The 17,824-nt window shown below is 35.3% G+C and overlaps 1 protein-coding gene across 2 annotated transcripts in view; it reads right to left on the bottom strand.

Annotated features, from left to right (window-relative positions):
* The window catches only part of DCDC1 (doublecortin domain containing 1), a 382,228-nt gene that overhangs the window by 16,759 nt on the left and 347,645 nt on the right, over window positions 1-17,824 (bottom strand). For both annotated transcript variants that reach the window (XM_033119858.1, XM_033119859.1), the window contains 4 exons: window positions 16,695-16,847; window positions 15,896-15,997; window positions 10,504-10,640; window positions 9,055-9,234 (listed from right to left, as the gene is read on the bottom strand). In XM_033119858.1, the coding sequence (XP_032975749.1) occupies window positions 9,055-9,234; window positions 10,504-10,640; window positions 15,896-15,997; window positions 16,695-16,847 (572 nt within the window). The remainder of the gene's footprint in view (window positions 1-9,054; window positions 9,235-10,503; window positions 10,641-15,895; window positions 15,998-16,694; window positions 16,848-17,824) is intronic.

The raw sequence follows: 17,824 nt of genomic DNA, 5'->3' as shown, positions 1-17,824 counted from the left end.
ATGGCTCCCAAGGGAAAATATAGGGGAACCAAAGAGAAATAATCTGTCCTGTCTACTGTCAAGAAATTACACCCTGTACAAAGAGGTATAAGTAGAGAAATGAAAAACAGCAACAATATGAGCCTTATGAAAATATTCTACAACAATAGAAAGAGGTACATTATACTCAATGTGAAGTTTAGAAAAAGATTTACAGCAGAGTACATTTTAGAAAGTATCTGTGCTGTGTTCCCCCAAAAGTAAATGAAATATGACTTTCATAAACACACACACACACACAGAAATTAGATGACAACAGCTTAAAGAAAGGGAGCATGGCAGAGATGATGATGATGATGATGATGATGGTGACGAAGATGATGATGGTGACGATGATGATGATGGTGATGATGGTGACGAAGATGATGATGGTGACGATGATGATGATGGTGATGATGGTGACAATGATGATGATGGTGACGAAAATGATGATGATGATGGTGATGATGATGGTGACAAAGATGATGATGATGAGGATGATGGTGACGATGATGATGATAGTGATGATGATGATGATGATGATGATGATGATGGTGGTGATGATGATGACGGTGGTGACAAAGATGATGATGATGATGATGACGACAATGATGGTGGTGATGATGATGATGATGATGATGGTGATGACAACAGTAACAAATATAGCAGCTAAAATTTATGGTCTATATACATTTTATGGGCCACATCTCTATGGGCTAGGAACTTTTCTAAAAGTTTCCACGGATAATTTAATTTCATTCTGTGGAAATAACTATTATCCTTCTTTTGTCGATGAGAAAAATGGAGAACAGAGTGTTTAAATATCATAACCAAGGTCACACAGCTAATAAGAGAAGAAACAGGGTTTCAAATTGGTACGAATAGAGAGCTGAATGAGAAGAGGAGAGAAGGTAAGGAAATAAAAGACTCTAATAGTATAATTAAAATCTATCATAGAAGCAGAGCAAAGCAGACTCAAATCAGTATTCGGGAGGACTAAGTTGAGAACAATCTCATAGGGTATAGCGAAAAAATAAGACATAAGATTTATCAGAGAAAGGCAAACGTCTAGGAAGAATGTCAAGACATCCAATATTAAACCTATACATTATTCGTGTTACTGGAGAAGAATCCAAAATAAATTAAACTTAATTATAAGAAATATATATAGAGAGAAGAAAAATTTCCTGTCCCAAATTATGGCCCATATCTTCAGATCAACTAGGTTCATATAATAAGTCAAAGTTAACAAAAAAAAAAAAGACTAACATTTAAATTTAACTTGGTGAAAAATATGAGCTTCAGACATCGGGGAAAATTCAGTTACATTTAGCCCTGTTTTCTGCAACAATGAACACCGAAGAAAGTGGAGTTTAATACAGGAAGATTTTAGGGGGGAAAGTTTTAACATAAGAATTTAGTATCCAGCTAAATTATTATTTTGGTTATAGGAAAAAAATGATATCCTCATATATAAAAAAATTCAGAAACATATTACACACATTCATTTTAGATTATTAAGAAATGAATGAAATTCTTTCACTATGGGAAAACCATAATATAAAATTACTAATATTAAGTAGTAAGACTGCTAGAACATGATTAAAACTGTTACAAAAATAGTCAGAAAAATAAATGAATTAAAAATTTTAAAACAAGTCTTCATGGGGGAAAAAAATAAAGTGAAAATGTAAAAAAATATCAACAAAAAGAACCATGGGCAAGGAAAAGAAAAATCAAATCATTCTAACTTTCTAGTTATTCACGTGGGCAAAAGATACCATTTCTTCTTTTTCCCTTTGTTAACAATATTTATTTTTATCATTATAACCAGTGTAATAAAACATAAAATCAGAAGAAGAGACATAGTTTCCTAAAGAATAAGCAAAATCATCACCATCATGATTAATGAATTTATGATTTCATTATTAGAAAATTTAAGTGACTCAAATGAGAAATTAGTAACAAAAAGAAGAATGCTTAATAAAGTGGCCAAGCATAAAATAAATTATAAAGCATTAATTGTTTTTTTTTTTTTTTTGTTCACCAAAAATAGGCGTTTAGAAAATATAGTGAGGGGAAATCATCCCAATAGCAAAACGAACTAGGAATAACAATTATTTTTAAATGTGAGACTCTTACAAAACTCATAAAATTTTACTGAGGGACAAAAAACAAAGATATATAAAAGAATGAGAAAGAATTCAATCTAGCTATCTAGCTGCAAAGACTGAATATTGTAAAAGGTGTCAATTCTTATGAAATTAATTAATAGCCTAACACAACTCCAGTCAAAACCCCTGTAGGATGATTTTAGAGTGTTGAAATGTAAATCCAAAATCGATCTATAAGAATCAACAGTCAAGAAGAGCATTCAAGTAAAATTTGAAAACAGAGTACAGCAATAGGTAATTGTATCAGACATTAAAATATATTATTAAACTATAATAAATCTGGAAGTATTCGGTACATTATATAGCTTAAAAACAGAAGCTCGCATGTATAAGAATTTAGTATATTATAAAGTTTCTATTCCAACTTAGTGGGGAGAACAAAAAAAATTAGTCAGTAAATAGGGTTGAAATGATTATTTTAAGCCAACTACATAAAGCAGAAAAAGAATAGCTTCATTCAAACATTACACCAGAAAAAACTCATTTCTAAAAAATTTGAAGAGAAATCAGATGAATCCTTACATGACCTCAAAAAACTATTTGAACATTAAAAGCAGTGAACAAACTTATAAAATATATTAATTTCTGTCCATTAAAAAATCCCATAGACAAAATGGAAAATTGGAAATTTTTTACAATAAATGTGATTAAGTTACATATAATAGCTTTATCTGATTAGAAAAAGAAAACTCATCTTAGTGTGAGAAATACTTCTAATAGAAAAATAGCAAAAGATTTAACTGGGAATTCACAGATGACTAATAAATAGTGAAACAAACAAAACAAAGCAAAGCAAAATCACTTTACAAGTAATTAAAGTCATATGAATTAAATTGTGGATAGAACATTTTCTCTTGTCAAACATGAAAATACATGTTTCTAAATGACCGTGCTTAGCACTGTTGATATCCCATGTGTACCACAGGTAGGTGGGAACTCTCATTTGCTACTTGTGGGAGCATAAACTCCTGAAATATTCCTAGAAAACAATTTGGTAATAGCTATCAAAATTGTCAAGCATGTTTATACAATTTGACTTAGCGATCCTTCTAAGAATTTATTTGGGAGAAATAATCAGGGAATTAAATAGATTTACATATAAATGCATTCAATGGAGCATGTTTTATAATGGCAAAAATTTAAAAACAACTTTAAATGGCAAACAACAGAAAACCAGATAAATAAATAACAATCAATCTATTTGACAGAAGATAACGATGCCGTTGAAAATAATGTTTCTTAAAGAATGTTAAATTATATGAGAAAAACGTCACAATAATTTGTTAGGTGAATAATGCAGGTTGCAGAATTGTTTATACCTTGTGATCTACTATGATTACAATGGCAAAAGGAACGTAACTGTACAGAAACCATAGAAATATAACTACTAAAATGATAATAACTGTGGTTATTTGTAGGTGATAGAATTTTCATTTCCTTATTGGTGCCTTTTCTTTTTCTAATTTTAGTACAATTACTATATGCTGTTTTATAATAATATGTAGAATAAATATTATTTGAACAATCAAAAATTTCAATTACAATAGCTTTGTATGGTTTTCTTTTGTAATTTTTATAAATTTTTCCATAATAATAGTCACTGTCTTAGTCTGCTTGGGCTCCCAAAACAAAGAGCATATACTCAGAGCATATACAGCAGAAATTTATTTCTCACAGTTCTGGAGGCAGGGATGTCCAAGACCAATGTGCCGGTTGATTCAGTTTCTGGTGAGAGCTCTATTCCTGGCTTGTAGACGGCCCCCTTCCTGCTGTGTCCTCACAACGTGGGAGAAGAGAGATCTCTGTTTTCCTCTTCTCATAAGGCCACAAATCCAGCAGGTTAGGGCCCCACCTTTATGACCTCATTTAACCTTCATTGCCTCCTAAAAGCCCCATCTTCAGATACAGTCACATTGGGGGTTAGGGCCTCAACATAAGAATTGGAGGCGAGGGCATAGTTCAGTCCATGGTAGTTATTAAGTTTTTTTCTGCTCCAAGGCAACCAAAGAGTATGACGTTTGAGCTTCCATGTGGGCTGGGATTAAAACGTATAGCTAGGTCTCAGGGAGACACTTGTGTAGCTTGAAAAGATCTCACAACTAGATAATTCTTCTAGTTTTTCCTACATTATCACTAAAATGTCACTAGTCTATGGAGATCAGATTTCCCATTTATAATTAGAAAAATGAGTGTTGTTTAATAAAAAGATATGCTAAATGCAAAATATGAATGACATATATCACTGTTTCACTTGGTTCTCACAAAAATCTATTTACATGCGACAAAGTCAATGAGTTTACAAAACTCTTTAAAAAATAAATTTGAAAATAAGGCATTTTCAGTATGATTAGATTCTAAAATATCTAGTCAGCTTATTAACCTTTAACGACATTCTTCATTCTCAGTTTTTCAAATGTACCTAAATTTACTCAAGTGTCTTTTTTTTACAGTGGGTAATATAAATTAAATGTTTGTAATTTTTGTAATAACAAAAGCTCATAATAAAGGAACAAAGTCCTATGCATAATCCTCACCTGCAATCTATTTCGTGACTTTAGTTTTCCTAGACCAGGTCTTCTCAAGGCGGGGCACAAGGGCGTCTTGGAACTATTGCATATGCCCTGTGGGCGTTAGGTACTTTCCTCTACAAATCAAAAGGACCTGTTTCACATTCTCTCAGCTTCCACTCAGACATTCAGAACTGTTCCTAGCTGAGAGAGAATACACTGATTTTGAGATTCTGTAAAATCAGAGAGATGTTGCAGGGATGGGATAAGACAAATGCTTCAGGTCGATAGAAGGAGGGGCCTGTGCAGCCATAAATCAGAGAAAGATGCTGGCCCTGAAAAAAGAGCCACTAATCTAGCGGGGAAGCCACCTTGGTGCACTGATGACAGATGAGCCTACATGAGAGTTGTTCTAGCCATGTTCAAAGAGTAGGTAGGAAGGATGTGGTTAAATCATCTAAAATAGACACAGGAGTAAAAGAAGTTGAGGGAAAGTCTGCATTAGATGGAATTCAAATGCTATCTGGGGGTTTCATTACAGAAAGTAGAATGAAGTGCTTTGAAATAATGTTCTGTTCCTCAGTCTTCTGGTGAAAGTGCCAACCACTGAAGCCTTGAGCTTCTCTGGAGTTGGTGTCATTAGCCAGATTCCCCCAGTGAAATGAACCCTACTCGTCCTGTGGTCTGTTTGTTTCACACACACAGTCCACTTTCCAGAAGCATTCTTTACAGCATGATAGCCTGAAAGCATACATTTCTAACTGATCACAAAGAACCTTACGCAGGTCCCTAGAAATAAAAACAGATAGCATGGAACAGGAAAAGAAAGAGATGAGAAAGAACATCTTTTTTTTTTAATAAAGCAAAGGAAGAAATAATATGCAGAAAATTTTCTAGATATTTCCTAAGTATCTTTCTACATACTGAGGCCACATTAATCTCCCCAAAATATTGCTTTCACGATGCCATTACATTATTCAGAGATAAGTATGGCTCAAGCACTTTAGGAACAGAATTGTGTTAGGAACAGAATTGTGTCCTCCCCAAAACTCGAGGGTTAAAGCTTGAACCCCCAAAGTGATTATATGTGGAAGGGCCTTTAAGGAGGCAATTAAAGTTAAATGGTGTCATAAGGGTGGGGTACTGATCCGATAGGACTGTGTTCTTAGGAGAGGAGGAAGAGACTCTGGAGTCCTTTCTCTCCACACGCGCACAGACAGAAGGCTACGTGAGGACACATAGCCGTGAGAAGGCAGCTGTCTGCAGGCCAAAAAGAGAGGCCTTGCTGGTACCTTGCTGGCACTTCTCAGCCTCCAGAACTGTGAGAAATAAATGTCTGTTTAAGCCACCCAGTCTGTGTTATTTTTGTCACGGCAGCCCAAGTAGACTAATACAGATAGTATGTGGGATCCACCATATGCTTTTAAACAATCTGTCCAGTTGTGTGTATTTCTCCCTATTTATCCGTCCAAACACCAGCTACACTGAATATGATTTGTGAATTCTAACACTCATACCTTTGTGTGTAGTGCCCCTTATCCTTGTTAATGATTTTTCTGCCTAAGAGGTTGAATCTTACCCATTTCTCAAATTCCATATGAGGCCCTGATTGATTCCTCGGTGGAGCCTTTCTCCTTCACCCCAGGTGGGCGTAGTGTTCTGCTCCTCTGAACTACTGAACTCCCTGCCTGCACTACTAATTTGACCATATCGCATGCTGTTAGTACTTCTCTAAGTAGAATGTTAGCTCCCTTAGCAAATGCATTTTCTTTACACAAACAATCTGTGTTCATCACAACAAAATACGGAACACATAAAAAAAAAAAAAAACACCAGAAAGAAATACCACCTTTATTAGGTCACCAATAATAACACCATCTAATGAATATTCCTCCAAATAAAATCTTTCCAGTCTCTTTTTCTGTGCATATATTTATACAGAATAGAACTCCACATGCTTTACATTATGCTTCTTTCCCTTAGTAAAATTTTAAACATTTTTATGGCCATTTTTCTTTCTAAAGTTGATTTTGAGTTATAATATTCCATCCTACGTACAATAATTCATTTAACCAACTCTCTATTGATGAGTGTTTAAATTATTTCTAATCTATCTGTGTTACAAATAGCCCAATGATGAATGTTCTTACTAAACAATCTTGGCATAAGTTCAGGAAAATATCCTTGGGATAAAATTCAGAAATGCGTCTGCTGATGATATGAATAGCCACGTTGTCCTCTCAAAACGTGTAGTTCTAGCAGCATAAGAGTGCCCATTGCTCTACACACCCAAGTAAACCTTGATATATTTTCAAACGCTTTGCCAATTTGAAATATTAATTTAATGAGAGCACAGACCATATGTTATTTTATTCCTCCTGCTGGTACCACTACTATTGATATTAACCTGTCAATTATACTGCACTATAAAGTTTTCGAAATCTTTTCACGTACATAAATTAGAATACCTTACAGCATCTAGTACAGTGCCCTTCATGTACAAAGTTCATCAAAAAATTATATGATCATGGAATAATATTTCTGGAGTGCCTTTTATATGCTTCATGAGAGTCACATAAATCAAAAAGTCAATCCTCCACCGTGTATATGTGATTTTTGAAAAAGATACCATAAGTTTTTGCTATCCTGGCTCTGATAGGCTGTCTTTAATCCTATAGTCCCTGCTCTACCCTTTACTTATTTAGTAATCATTTCATAGTCCCTCGCTAATGTATCATCAGTTCTAGTTGCAATGGTTATGTGCATTTTAAGACTTAGCACTACAATACTGACTGAGATTTTCTTTAATTATTTTTATTTTTCAATTACATTTGACATTCAATATTATTTTATATTAGTTTCAGGTGTTACAGCATAGTGGTTAGACATTTATATAATTTGCGAAGTGATTACCCCCAATTAGTCTAGTACCCACCTGGCATTACACATAGCTATTATAACATTATTGACTATATTCCCTATGCTGTACTTTACATCCCCATGACTATTTTGTAACAACCAATTTGTACTTCTCAATCCCTTCACCTTTTTCACCCAGCCCGCAACCCCCCACCCATCTGGCAATCATCAGTTTGTTCTCTGTATCTATGAGTCTGTTTCTGTTTTGTTTATTAGTTTATTTTATTCTTTAGATTCCACATATAAGTGAGATCATATGGTATTTGTCTTTCCAACTGAGATTTTCAATGAAACCAGCAAGGAACAAACATTTCAGCTTTGTTAGAGAACCTATTCTAGAATGTTCTCTCCTGACAAAGCTTTCACTCTCTTTTTTAAAAATCACTTTCTTCTTTTTTCTATGTGTATGAGGTGCCTTTACTTGTATTCCTAGTTTTGAGTACGTTTTCCACATTTTCAGCTCTTTCTCACATGTAGGAAATTGGTTGTCTGCTTCTACAATGTGATTGCTTTCACAGTTCTTATTCAAAGTCCCTATCAAAGAGGAGTGGTCCCTGTCACATTGAAACTGGACCAGTCTTCGGGAACAGAACTCCTCTGCCGTGCCCCTGCTACTCCAGGTGCCCTCAGCAACCTGCATGACTTCCTCTAGGCCAGTCTATGCATCACCTTGCTTTCCCCTCCATTCCCCTCCAACATCTCACCCTTATGGGGGGACTTTTTCTTGTCCCCCCAACATTTATGAAAACATTTCACAAAATAAAAGTCAAACAGCTCTTTAAGATACACTGCAACAGCTAAGACTTTTAAAAAGTCTACCAAAATCCGTTACTCGCTGGTGCCTAAATATTTTATTTAAAGACTAAGACAAAATGTCACATTTTAGAAATACCCTTGATATTGCAAACAATAAATAAACTGCTACTCATTATTTTCTTCATCAATATTTTAACTTCGGAAGGTGAAAAGTTTGCCAGTTCCAGGACGCTGGGTATGAAGACTATGATAGTCTTTCTCTAATGAATTCCGTTTTCTCTACAGAAAACATCTAGTGAATGATACCTGATGGGGTGGGGTGTGGGGGGAGCCATTCTTTTGTGAACTGGGTCTAAAATGGAACAGGAAAACTATTTTAAATTACTTCCAAGTTTAGATTTTACTTTTTGGCTGCAGTGGGTTTAATTGTCATTGTTCACTGTTGGCCTAGTGTCATATTCTGGTTCACACATACGTCAGACAACACCAGACCCCACATTTTCACACATATAAGCTCATTTAATCATCAATCCTGTGAGGAAAGTAGTATTCCCATTTTACAGCTGGGGATATGAGGGTTAGAGAGGTAAACTAATTTGCCTGACCTAACAGTCTAGAAATGTGTGGGACAGGATTTGAATCCTGGCCTATGAAACCCTCTCCTTGCACAATAGGTTTACCTCTGAAAAAGTTTTGCCCCAGGCATACGTGCCGTCTTCAGGTCTGCCTCCATTTAGATAAATCCAAACTCGTTTTGTGTTAGGTTGCTTATATAGTCTGCTCTGCTTGAGGGCTCCATGTTTTGTTGTCATTGGAGAATTTTTCTTCGACTGCTGTTTTTGGACGTCAGAAAGGTGTGCCTGTGAAGAAAAGGCCAGAGAATGCCATGTTTAGAGAACTGTCTGGTGTGTGTGTGTGTGTGTGTGTGTGTGTGTGTGTGTGTGTGTGTGTGTAATGTGATGAAAGACAGAAATCTTACAATTGTAAGTTATATTGAAAAAAATATTTAGGAAGTGCATTACCCTCACTTGTCACTGACTCTTCTGTCAATTCCCCTTGCTTCAATGAATCACTGAAGGCAACAATAATCACTACAGTGATAATGATAAGGCACTTATGTTGGTAAAGCACTTAACTTTCACTTGTAATTTGAAGTAATGAATAGAGATGTGTGTTTGGACTCCTGCATGGTGTTTCTCCTACTGAGTAATTTCTCGCCATCTAACAAATGAGTTTTTGATTAGAATCACAACATCATTTCCTTTAACCAAGAAACGCTTAAGGGAGTGGGCAGGACTGTTGTTTCGGTCTTTATTCGCTGTCTTTTTAAAATACAGCAGCCACCCTTACACTTTGCCAGATCCCTGCCAGGCAGCTTTTCATCCTACTTCAAGCACGTCCTAGTTCAATGCTTTGCATTCATTCCCTGGTCAGTGATTTATCCTTCTTAACTTGGCAAGAAGTCATATTTCTAGCAACGTCAATTTCTTTTTTATAGTAACCTTGACTTGGGCATACACCTAAGATTTAGATTGAACACATTTCACGATTCGAGAAACCCTATTAAATAAGAACATATCATGTTAATGAAAACTTTACAAAGCAAAAAGTTTTCCCAGGTCTCTATCCCCAATTCTCTCTCAATGGCTGACCTTTCTCTTCTTGCCTTTTTTATGTCTGGCAATCCTGACTGATTAAGCAATTGGACTGAAACAGCTTCCTGAATTCCTCCCTTTTGAATGTCTTCATTGCAATTAGTATTTTGCTCCTTGCTCTTTTTACATATCGAGACATACCCTTAGGAGTGATGAGCAATGAAGCCATAAGGCTCAACTTGACTACACTTATTATAATTACCTTTGTACATATCCACTGGGCCTTTTTCTCTTCTTTGCTAAGGTCATAATTTCTGGTCTCCATTCAAACAAAACAGGCTTTCGTATGAGCTGGCTATCTTTTAGATAGCTACTCTCCAAATGCCAACTCAATGCTTGGCATATACTTATGTGGTCATAATTGACCAGATGCTGAGAACATATTAATAGAGTAATTTAAAAATTCAATTCTGTACTTTTAAAAGCTTCTAATAGACGCAGAGTCTTTAACGTCTGGAGTCCTAAAGAACATACCTCTGCATGTCTTATAAGTTCCATGAGTTTAACTTCCTCTTGAGTCTGCTCAGTCCAGCCTCCTTCCGCCACTACCGGCTGTACAGGGCTTCGGTTGGAAACCATGGCGGCTGGCTGACATGCTGCTACTCGCCGCCCTGGGGAAAGAAGTCTCTGGAAATGTTGTTTCTGATGATGGACTTTGATTTCAAACAAATTGGTCTGATTTTCTTTACTCGGGAGTACAGGCTAAAATACTAAATATATCATAAAAGCAAAGATGCTTAAGGTAATAATAATCTAACAATGCCTCTTCATACAGGAGCTTGAGGTTTTAAATAGCCAGGATGTGCATACTCACTATTCAGATGAGAAGAAAGATAACATGCTGACTTCTATACTGGCCCCAGCCTCTCATCCATGACACGGTTCAGCGGTAATGTAGTCAAATAGAATCCATGACCTAGATAGCCCATCATCAGCCCAGTCATGAAACATATGTTTTGTTCTCTTCAGGAATAATAAGCCTTTCCCCCACAATTAGTTTAGCAGTCTGAGGATTAAGTATTTCTAAAATATTATTAACCCAAGAGACAGGAGGACTTTTTTTTCTATTTAATAATACCCGGCAAGCGCGATTAGTTTCTGACACCTCTGCTATGCCCTTTAAGCTGTTAAGAAGTTGTGGTAAGAGAAAATATTTATTGGCATACTGTATTCCAAAGAATCACAGGCATAATTTAATAAGTGTGGTGATTTGAATTTATGAATTCTTCCAACTAGACCACTTAAAACCATTATTAAAGAGGCTTAAAAGTCATACTTTTACAATTTTTGTGTGTGCTGAAGATATACTCAGCACTGAGTCTCATAATGATCTCTAAACTTCTTAAGTAATAATAATGCTTTCTCTTGTATGTTCATTTCAGAAACCTATGTTGAGCACCAGCTATGGGTTAGGTATTGTGCTGGATGATGCAAATAAAAAGGTTCGAGACTGAGTCCTTGCCTCAAAGGCAAGGCACTTTGATGGGAAGGGAGATGTCAAGGAAATGATTACAACAATAACTGATTGTAACTGTGCTGTTCCTGGAAAGTAGAGGGTCTATAAAAGCATGTAACAGGAGTTACTGGCTTAGTCTGAGGTGTCACAGAAGGCTTCTTTGAGAAAGTAACCCTTAGGAGGATATAATAATAAAAATACTACAATGAAGTTGAGTCCTAATTTTCTTGCCAAGGGACTTTTAATGTGCAGATTTTCAAACTATGGCTACAAACAAAACTGAGAATAATTCAGTATTTGCAGAGGATAAAAGCATTTGGTGCTCTTGTTGCTCAAGTTTGTGGAAATAGATCCAGTAATAAAAATAAGTGGCAGCAATGACTTTTCAGGGAAACTAGGACTCTATGTATCTAATAAGCATGCATATTCAGTTTATGAATGTGGAAAAAACATAATTGAATCAATCAGCCAATGAGTTACAGTGGCAATGCCATTAAGTAACGTACTATGGAGAAGGCCACAGTGGTACCAGAAAAATATATAACAGAAATTTATGCTAAACATAGTTTTTAGCCAACTCTATTCATAAAGTGAAGACAACATTAATTTATGAAACATAAATTCTTATGAATATTTCAATAAACATTTAATTTATAATGCCTTTTGAACACTAAAATTTTGCTCAGTTAATGAGAGTTCAGCAGTAGTCTATCATTTACACTGTTGAGAGCCAGGATTTGAATATAGGAGAAGGCAAAAATCATTATGCATCATTTTTTTGTCAACTTGCTTCTAATGGTCTTAAGAAAATGAATATACTTGCACTATAATTTTCATAAGGAGACATAGTGTCATCACAAAATGTTTTGATTTGGGGAAAGATTTTCATAACAAACTATTATTTATGTAGATGAGAATAACAAATTGAAACAAAGCAAAAATGTATGGAATTAATTATTTTCTTATTACATTTTCTATATATCCTATTTTATTTCACATGGGAACAGGGGAAAGTAATGAAAATAGCTAACTATTGATGGGGAAGGCTAGAGAACACGAGTGCTTTGCTGTCCTTTCAGAGGATAGATTTCAGACTATAAAACCTGGACAGCTCTCCCCATACCTCTCCCTTCTTGGGAGGCCCATCCTGGTTCAGTATCTATACCTGGGAGGGTAAGTCCACCTTACTGGGGTTCCATTTAGCAGATCCATTTAGCTCTCACACTAAATAAAATGCTTTAGCATTGCCTTTATATATATAACAAAGGTGATAATTTGGCCTGATTTGCAATTCCTTTAAAACTTAGTTTTATCGGTTTTTAAGACCCCAAGTGGGAAAATCGGCTGCCTTCTCAGGAACCCCTATTCTAATATTTATTGAGTATTTATTATGTGCTAATAAGCATGGTCTAAATATTTGGTGTTTGTTTTAATAATAAAAGCCCTACAAAGTTATTAGTATTATCAATATTAGCAATGACCATGCTTACAAATGAAATGTAAAATCAGCTCATACTTTGTACACCGTGTATGCTCAATACACATTTGTTGCATTTATCAGTGGCTATAAGAATGGGAAATAATTGATTTAGCCACTCTTCATACCTCCTATATCTCCTCTTTCATCCAATCCTCAAGTAACTCACAATCCAACAGGGACTACAGTTAACTGGACTTACATTTGTTCTTACTTATCCTCCTAATCCCCAAAACTAGAAAAGAACTTCCTCAGAGTAGGTATTTTATAAGTATGTATTGAACTTACATTTAATAATAGGCAACATAACAGTTTGTAAGTAGAAACAAGATTTACCTCAGCACTAAATGCTGAGAGAAACTACATCAGTGAATTGCTCCATAATGGACACCATTATGGACACCAAAAAGACTGTTTTCAAAAGTGGTATTGTAGATGATGCCAACTGAACATTAAATGCCTTCTTAGTACTTAATTATAATAAGAGCTGAAGACAATATAAAATCAGAATTCAGTAAAGGCAGTTCTGCCAGGTGCTATTTTCAATATGTTGCTTTCAATTGATTTAACTTGATACAGGATTAGAACTGAGAAAACTCACTGGAGTGAATGGTTGAAATTCCTTCCATTCATTTTTTTTAATTTCTATTTGTTTTTATTTTTTTTATTTTTTTTATTAGTTTCAGGTGTACAAAACAATGTAATAGTTAGACATTTATCATTTATATCCCTCACAAAGTGATAACCCCCCTCCCCCAATCTATTACCCCTCTGACATTGTGTACAGCTGTTACATTTCCACTATCTCTATTCTTAATGCTGTACTCCACGTCTTGTGACTATATATACATATACATATATATATATATATGTACATACATATGTATGTATATGTGCATATATATATGTGTGTATATATATATGTGTGTATATATATATATATAAAATTATAGTTGACATTCATTATTGTTCAGCTTCAGCTACAGTGCAGTGATCAGGCATCTACACCATCCCTGAAGTGGTTTCCCTAATAAGACAAGTGTCCATCAGATATCCTACAAAATCTTTACAACATTATTGATTATATTCCCCAAGCTGACTTTCGTATCCCCCAGGCAATCTTGTGGTTACCAATTGTGCTTTCTAATCCCCATTCATTCTTTAATTCAATCTTTTGAAAACTATTCAGTGAACAAATAATGAAGATATATAATTTACAACATAACACAGGAGAGACAGTCACATGTTACATGACCAGGTAATTCTCCTAATATGATAAGGACTATCAGAGGGGAAGTTCAGAGTGTGATAAACCACATTATCCCTGACTTGGCATGTTAGGGAAAGCTCTTAGGAAGAAATAACAAGTAAGCTGAAAAGTGTAGAATGAGTAGAGCAATTCAAGAGGACAGGAGAGAAAAAAGTTTGAGGCAGAGGGAACTGAATTGGGCAAAAAGCTCAGAGTTTAAAAAAAAAAAAAAAAAAAAGCGTGTGGTATGTCTACAGGAATGAAAAAATGCCCAAATGGGTGGAGTGGAGCTGGCAAGAAGACAGAGAAGCTGACGGAGACCAGAACAAGAAAGGCCACGTAAGGAGTTTCCACTTTGTCCTAAAGATAATGGGGGTCTTTGAAAGGTTTTATGCCTGGAGTACCAGGGACACCGTAGTATTTCTACATGATTCGTCCAGCTCCAGCATGTCACCACTATGCATAGAATGGCAACTACTGTCAAGACTGGAGGCGGGGTGACCAGTTAGAAAGCTGTTCCTGTAATCCAATAGCTTTAACTTGGATAACATTAGTGGGAATTAAGACTGTTAGAATTCATTTGAGATCAACTTAATAGGTTCAGAGCAACAAGACTCAGTGATATTTGCTTGGAGAAAGTGAGGGAGAGGGAGTTGCCTAGGATGCCTCGCAGGTTTCTGAGATGGAAGACCTAGGTGGATGGTTAGAAGAAACGAAGGAGGCACTGGTGTGGAGGTGATATGATCACTTCAGGTTTGGACCTACCCATGAGACAGTCAAGTAAAAACGTCTAGTAGTGGCGGTAATAGAGGTTAGATTCTTTTCACTGAGACCCAACAATTCTTTTGGTAAGAACTGGATAATGGTCATTTCAACCCAGAGTTCTGTTTAGTTCACTTAGGACTAATTGTATTGTTTACTGAAATAAGATTCACATGCTTTTTTCACCAGACAGTGCACAGATTTAGGAGTTGAAATCCTGCTATGGCAATTACAGAGCCTGAAATGTATTCCTTCCCAGACTAAAGCCGGTAATATACTGTTTCTCGCCAAAGATCCATTTGGTATCTCAAGTGCTGGGAATGGCATAAGGTCAGGAACTTAAGATTCTGTGGAAAAGAAAATGGACGATCAATTGCCAATTGATCACTCTGTCTATGAATAACGTATCTTACGCTGCCTGAAAAACGGGAGCTCTTCTGAGATAGTGACAATGATCTTTGAAGAATTTAGTACTTCCTCCATCAGATTATTTAAAAAACTTCTTCCATAGCAATACCCAAGGAATGACAGCAGGTTTTGTTTAAGGATGAATTCCAAAGCCCATGCCATGTTAGTTCGGGATTTTTTTTTCAAACCAATAGGGTGTCATATGACCCAGAAAACCTCCTAATTTTTTAAATGCATATATAAATCATGTGATATTCATTTCAATATAAAATTTACAAATGTATATTATTAGGTTTTAGATTTGCGCAAGTGACTTTCGTGACTATATGTGTGTGTGTATATGTATATATGTGTGTGTGTGTGTATATGTGTGTGTGTGTGTGTGTGTGTGTGTGTATATATATATATATAACTGAGTCAAACATCTGGTGTCTAATGGTAGAAAAAACCTGACAGCAAATTGAAGTTACATTTAGAATTAAACATGGTGATATGTGATTTACTTCATACTGACCTTTTAACTGTCTCATTTTGTGTTTCATGGTGTCTAAATCAGCCAAAATTTTGTCTTTTTTTAGCCAGTTCTGTTTTTCTAATTTTTCTGCTTTCTGCAAAGCTAGAATAATAAAAAACATGATATTTTATCATGCATTCTTTTATCAACAGTAATTTATCATGCAAGCCAATAATTTACAAAGAACTTTCTGCTCCAAGAAATAGATTCAATTAGAAACACGTAATTAAAAGGTAAGGGTCATTAAAAGAAACCTCATTTGAAAGATGACAGGGCTTAAGGCATTTCTTTATGGAATGCAGGGGGGAAAAAGAACAGTGCTGTTTTATTATATAGATTTACCATATGCAATAGCCATATTTCATTTTCCATTTCCACAAACTATTTGGAGGTGATGAAAGCCTGGCTTGGAACCACTCATTTTTTAAACATCCACCTACTGCCTAAAGGGTGCAATTCTTAAAAATGAAAATGTGCAGACAGGTCGTCTTCAGTGTGAATTAAACTCATTTGTTATTTTCTAATGTACACCATTATTCTCAGTCTTTATAGACCAAGGATCTCTTTATCAAGTAAATTAGACATTTTCCCATGCAGAATTCCAATAAGAAAAAATAGGCAAGTGTGCAAATATAGGAGTGCAGCTATCTTTGTGCACATGTTAAAGGATGGACCTCCTGTTCTTTGCATAAATGTGACTTTATTATGTTGATATTATGCATATTTAATTCATTTTCTTATACATTTATTTGTCTCTCCTTACACTTGCTTAAAAGAAGGCAAGAACAAAAAAACTTACCATTTGGAGATAAAAATGGTTCACCACAAGATACCCAGATGGCAATAGGATTTCTGTGAATGATGGTGAGCAAAGGCTTATCTATACCATCCAAACTATCGGATGTAACAGACTTGGGAAATAATTTGTTTTTCACTTTCACTCTTGGGTTTTCTGGGAAACAAATGACACATTTACCATCACGCAATGAAAAATGAATAAATTTGCTTACTGAATTCATTTGTTTTTCAAAATATTTCATTTTTCATAACTGACTTGATTTGAATAGGCAATACCAACAACTGATGCCAATACATAAATTTGATCATTAACTTCATAGAAACCAAAAAATTTACACTAATCAAATTGTAAATACACATTTTAATTCCTTTCTTCACTTCACCTAGTTCCGAAAGAAATTTTGAAGTGGCTTACCAAAATATATACTATGAAAAGGGATAATATAAAGAAATTAAAAAACCAAGGTAAGTGGAAAAGGAGTATATGAATAGACTAAAGCCAGAGATAAGATGATTCAGTGTCCTCATCTTTTAAATGAATAATAGTATTTACCTCATTCTGATACTGGGAAGATTAAAAGAAAAAAGAAAGTGCTTAGAATAAACAGTGTTTGGTCGATTCAATTGGGCAGGCATCCAAAAAACACTATATAATACTTTTATTATTAAATGGACATGAATACCACACTGTTTTTATTTGCTACAGATAAAGCACAATTTGGGCTGTGAGCATTCTAGTGGCCAAAGCAAAGAGGAAAACACAATTTCAAGATTCACATGGCCAACATAAAGAGATAAGTTCCTCAGAAGATACACCTCTCCTGGTCCTACGATTTGAGATAAACTTATTTCAGGGTCTTTATAAAGGAGGTATTTGTGATACAGCAAACAGTATACTACAATAAAAATTAACGTGGACTGAAAACTTACTATGTGCTGGGCATTTTACCTTGACATCTACATACATTATCTCATGTAATGCTCAAAATGATACTCTGAGGTAGGTCTATGCCTATTATGCAGGAAAGGTTACTGAGATTTAATCACATAGCTAAGTGGCGGCAGAGACTAGAAGGATTAGAATCTAGGCCACCTGCCTCCAGAGCCTGTGCCCTTCGCCACTGCCTCCAT

This window comes from Rhinolophus ferrumequinum, chromosome 11, assembly GCF_004115265.2.
Source record: "Rhinolophus ferrumequinum isolate MPI-CBG mRhiFer1 chromosome 11, mRhiFer1_v1.p, whole genome shotgun sequence".
NCBI lineage: Eukaryota > Metazoa > Chordata > Mammalia > Chiroptera > Rhinolophidae > Rhinolophus > Rhinolophus ferrumequinum.
This window is presented reverse-complemented; position numbering and strand designations above follow the sequence as displayed.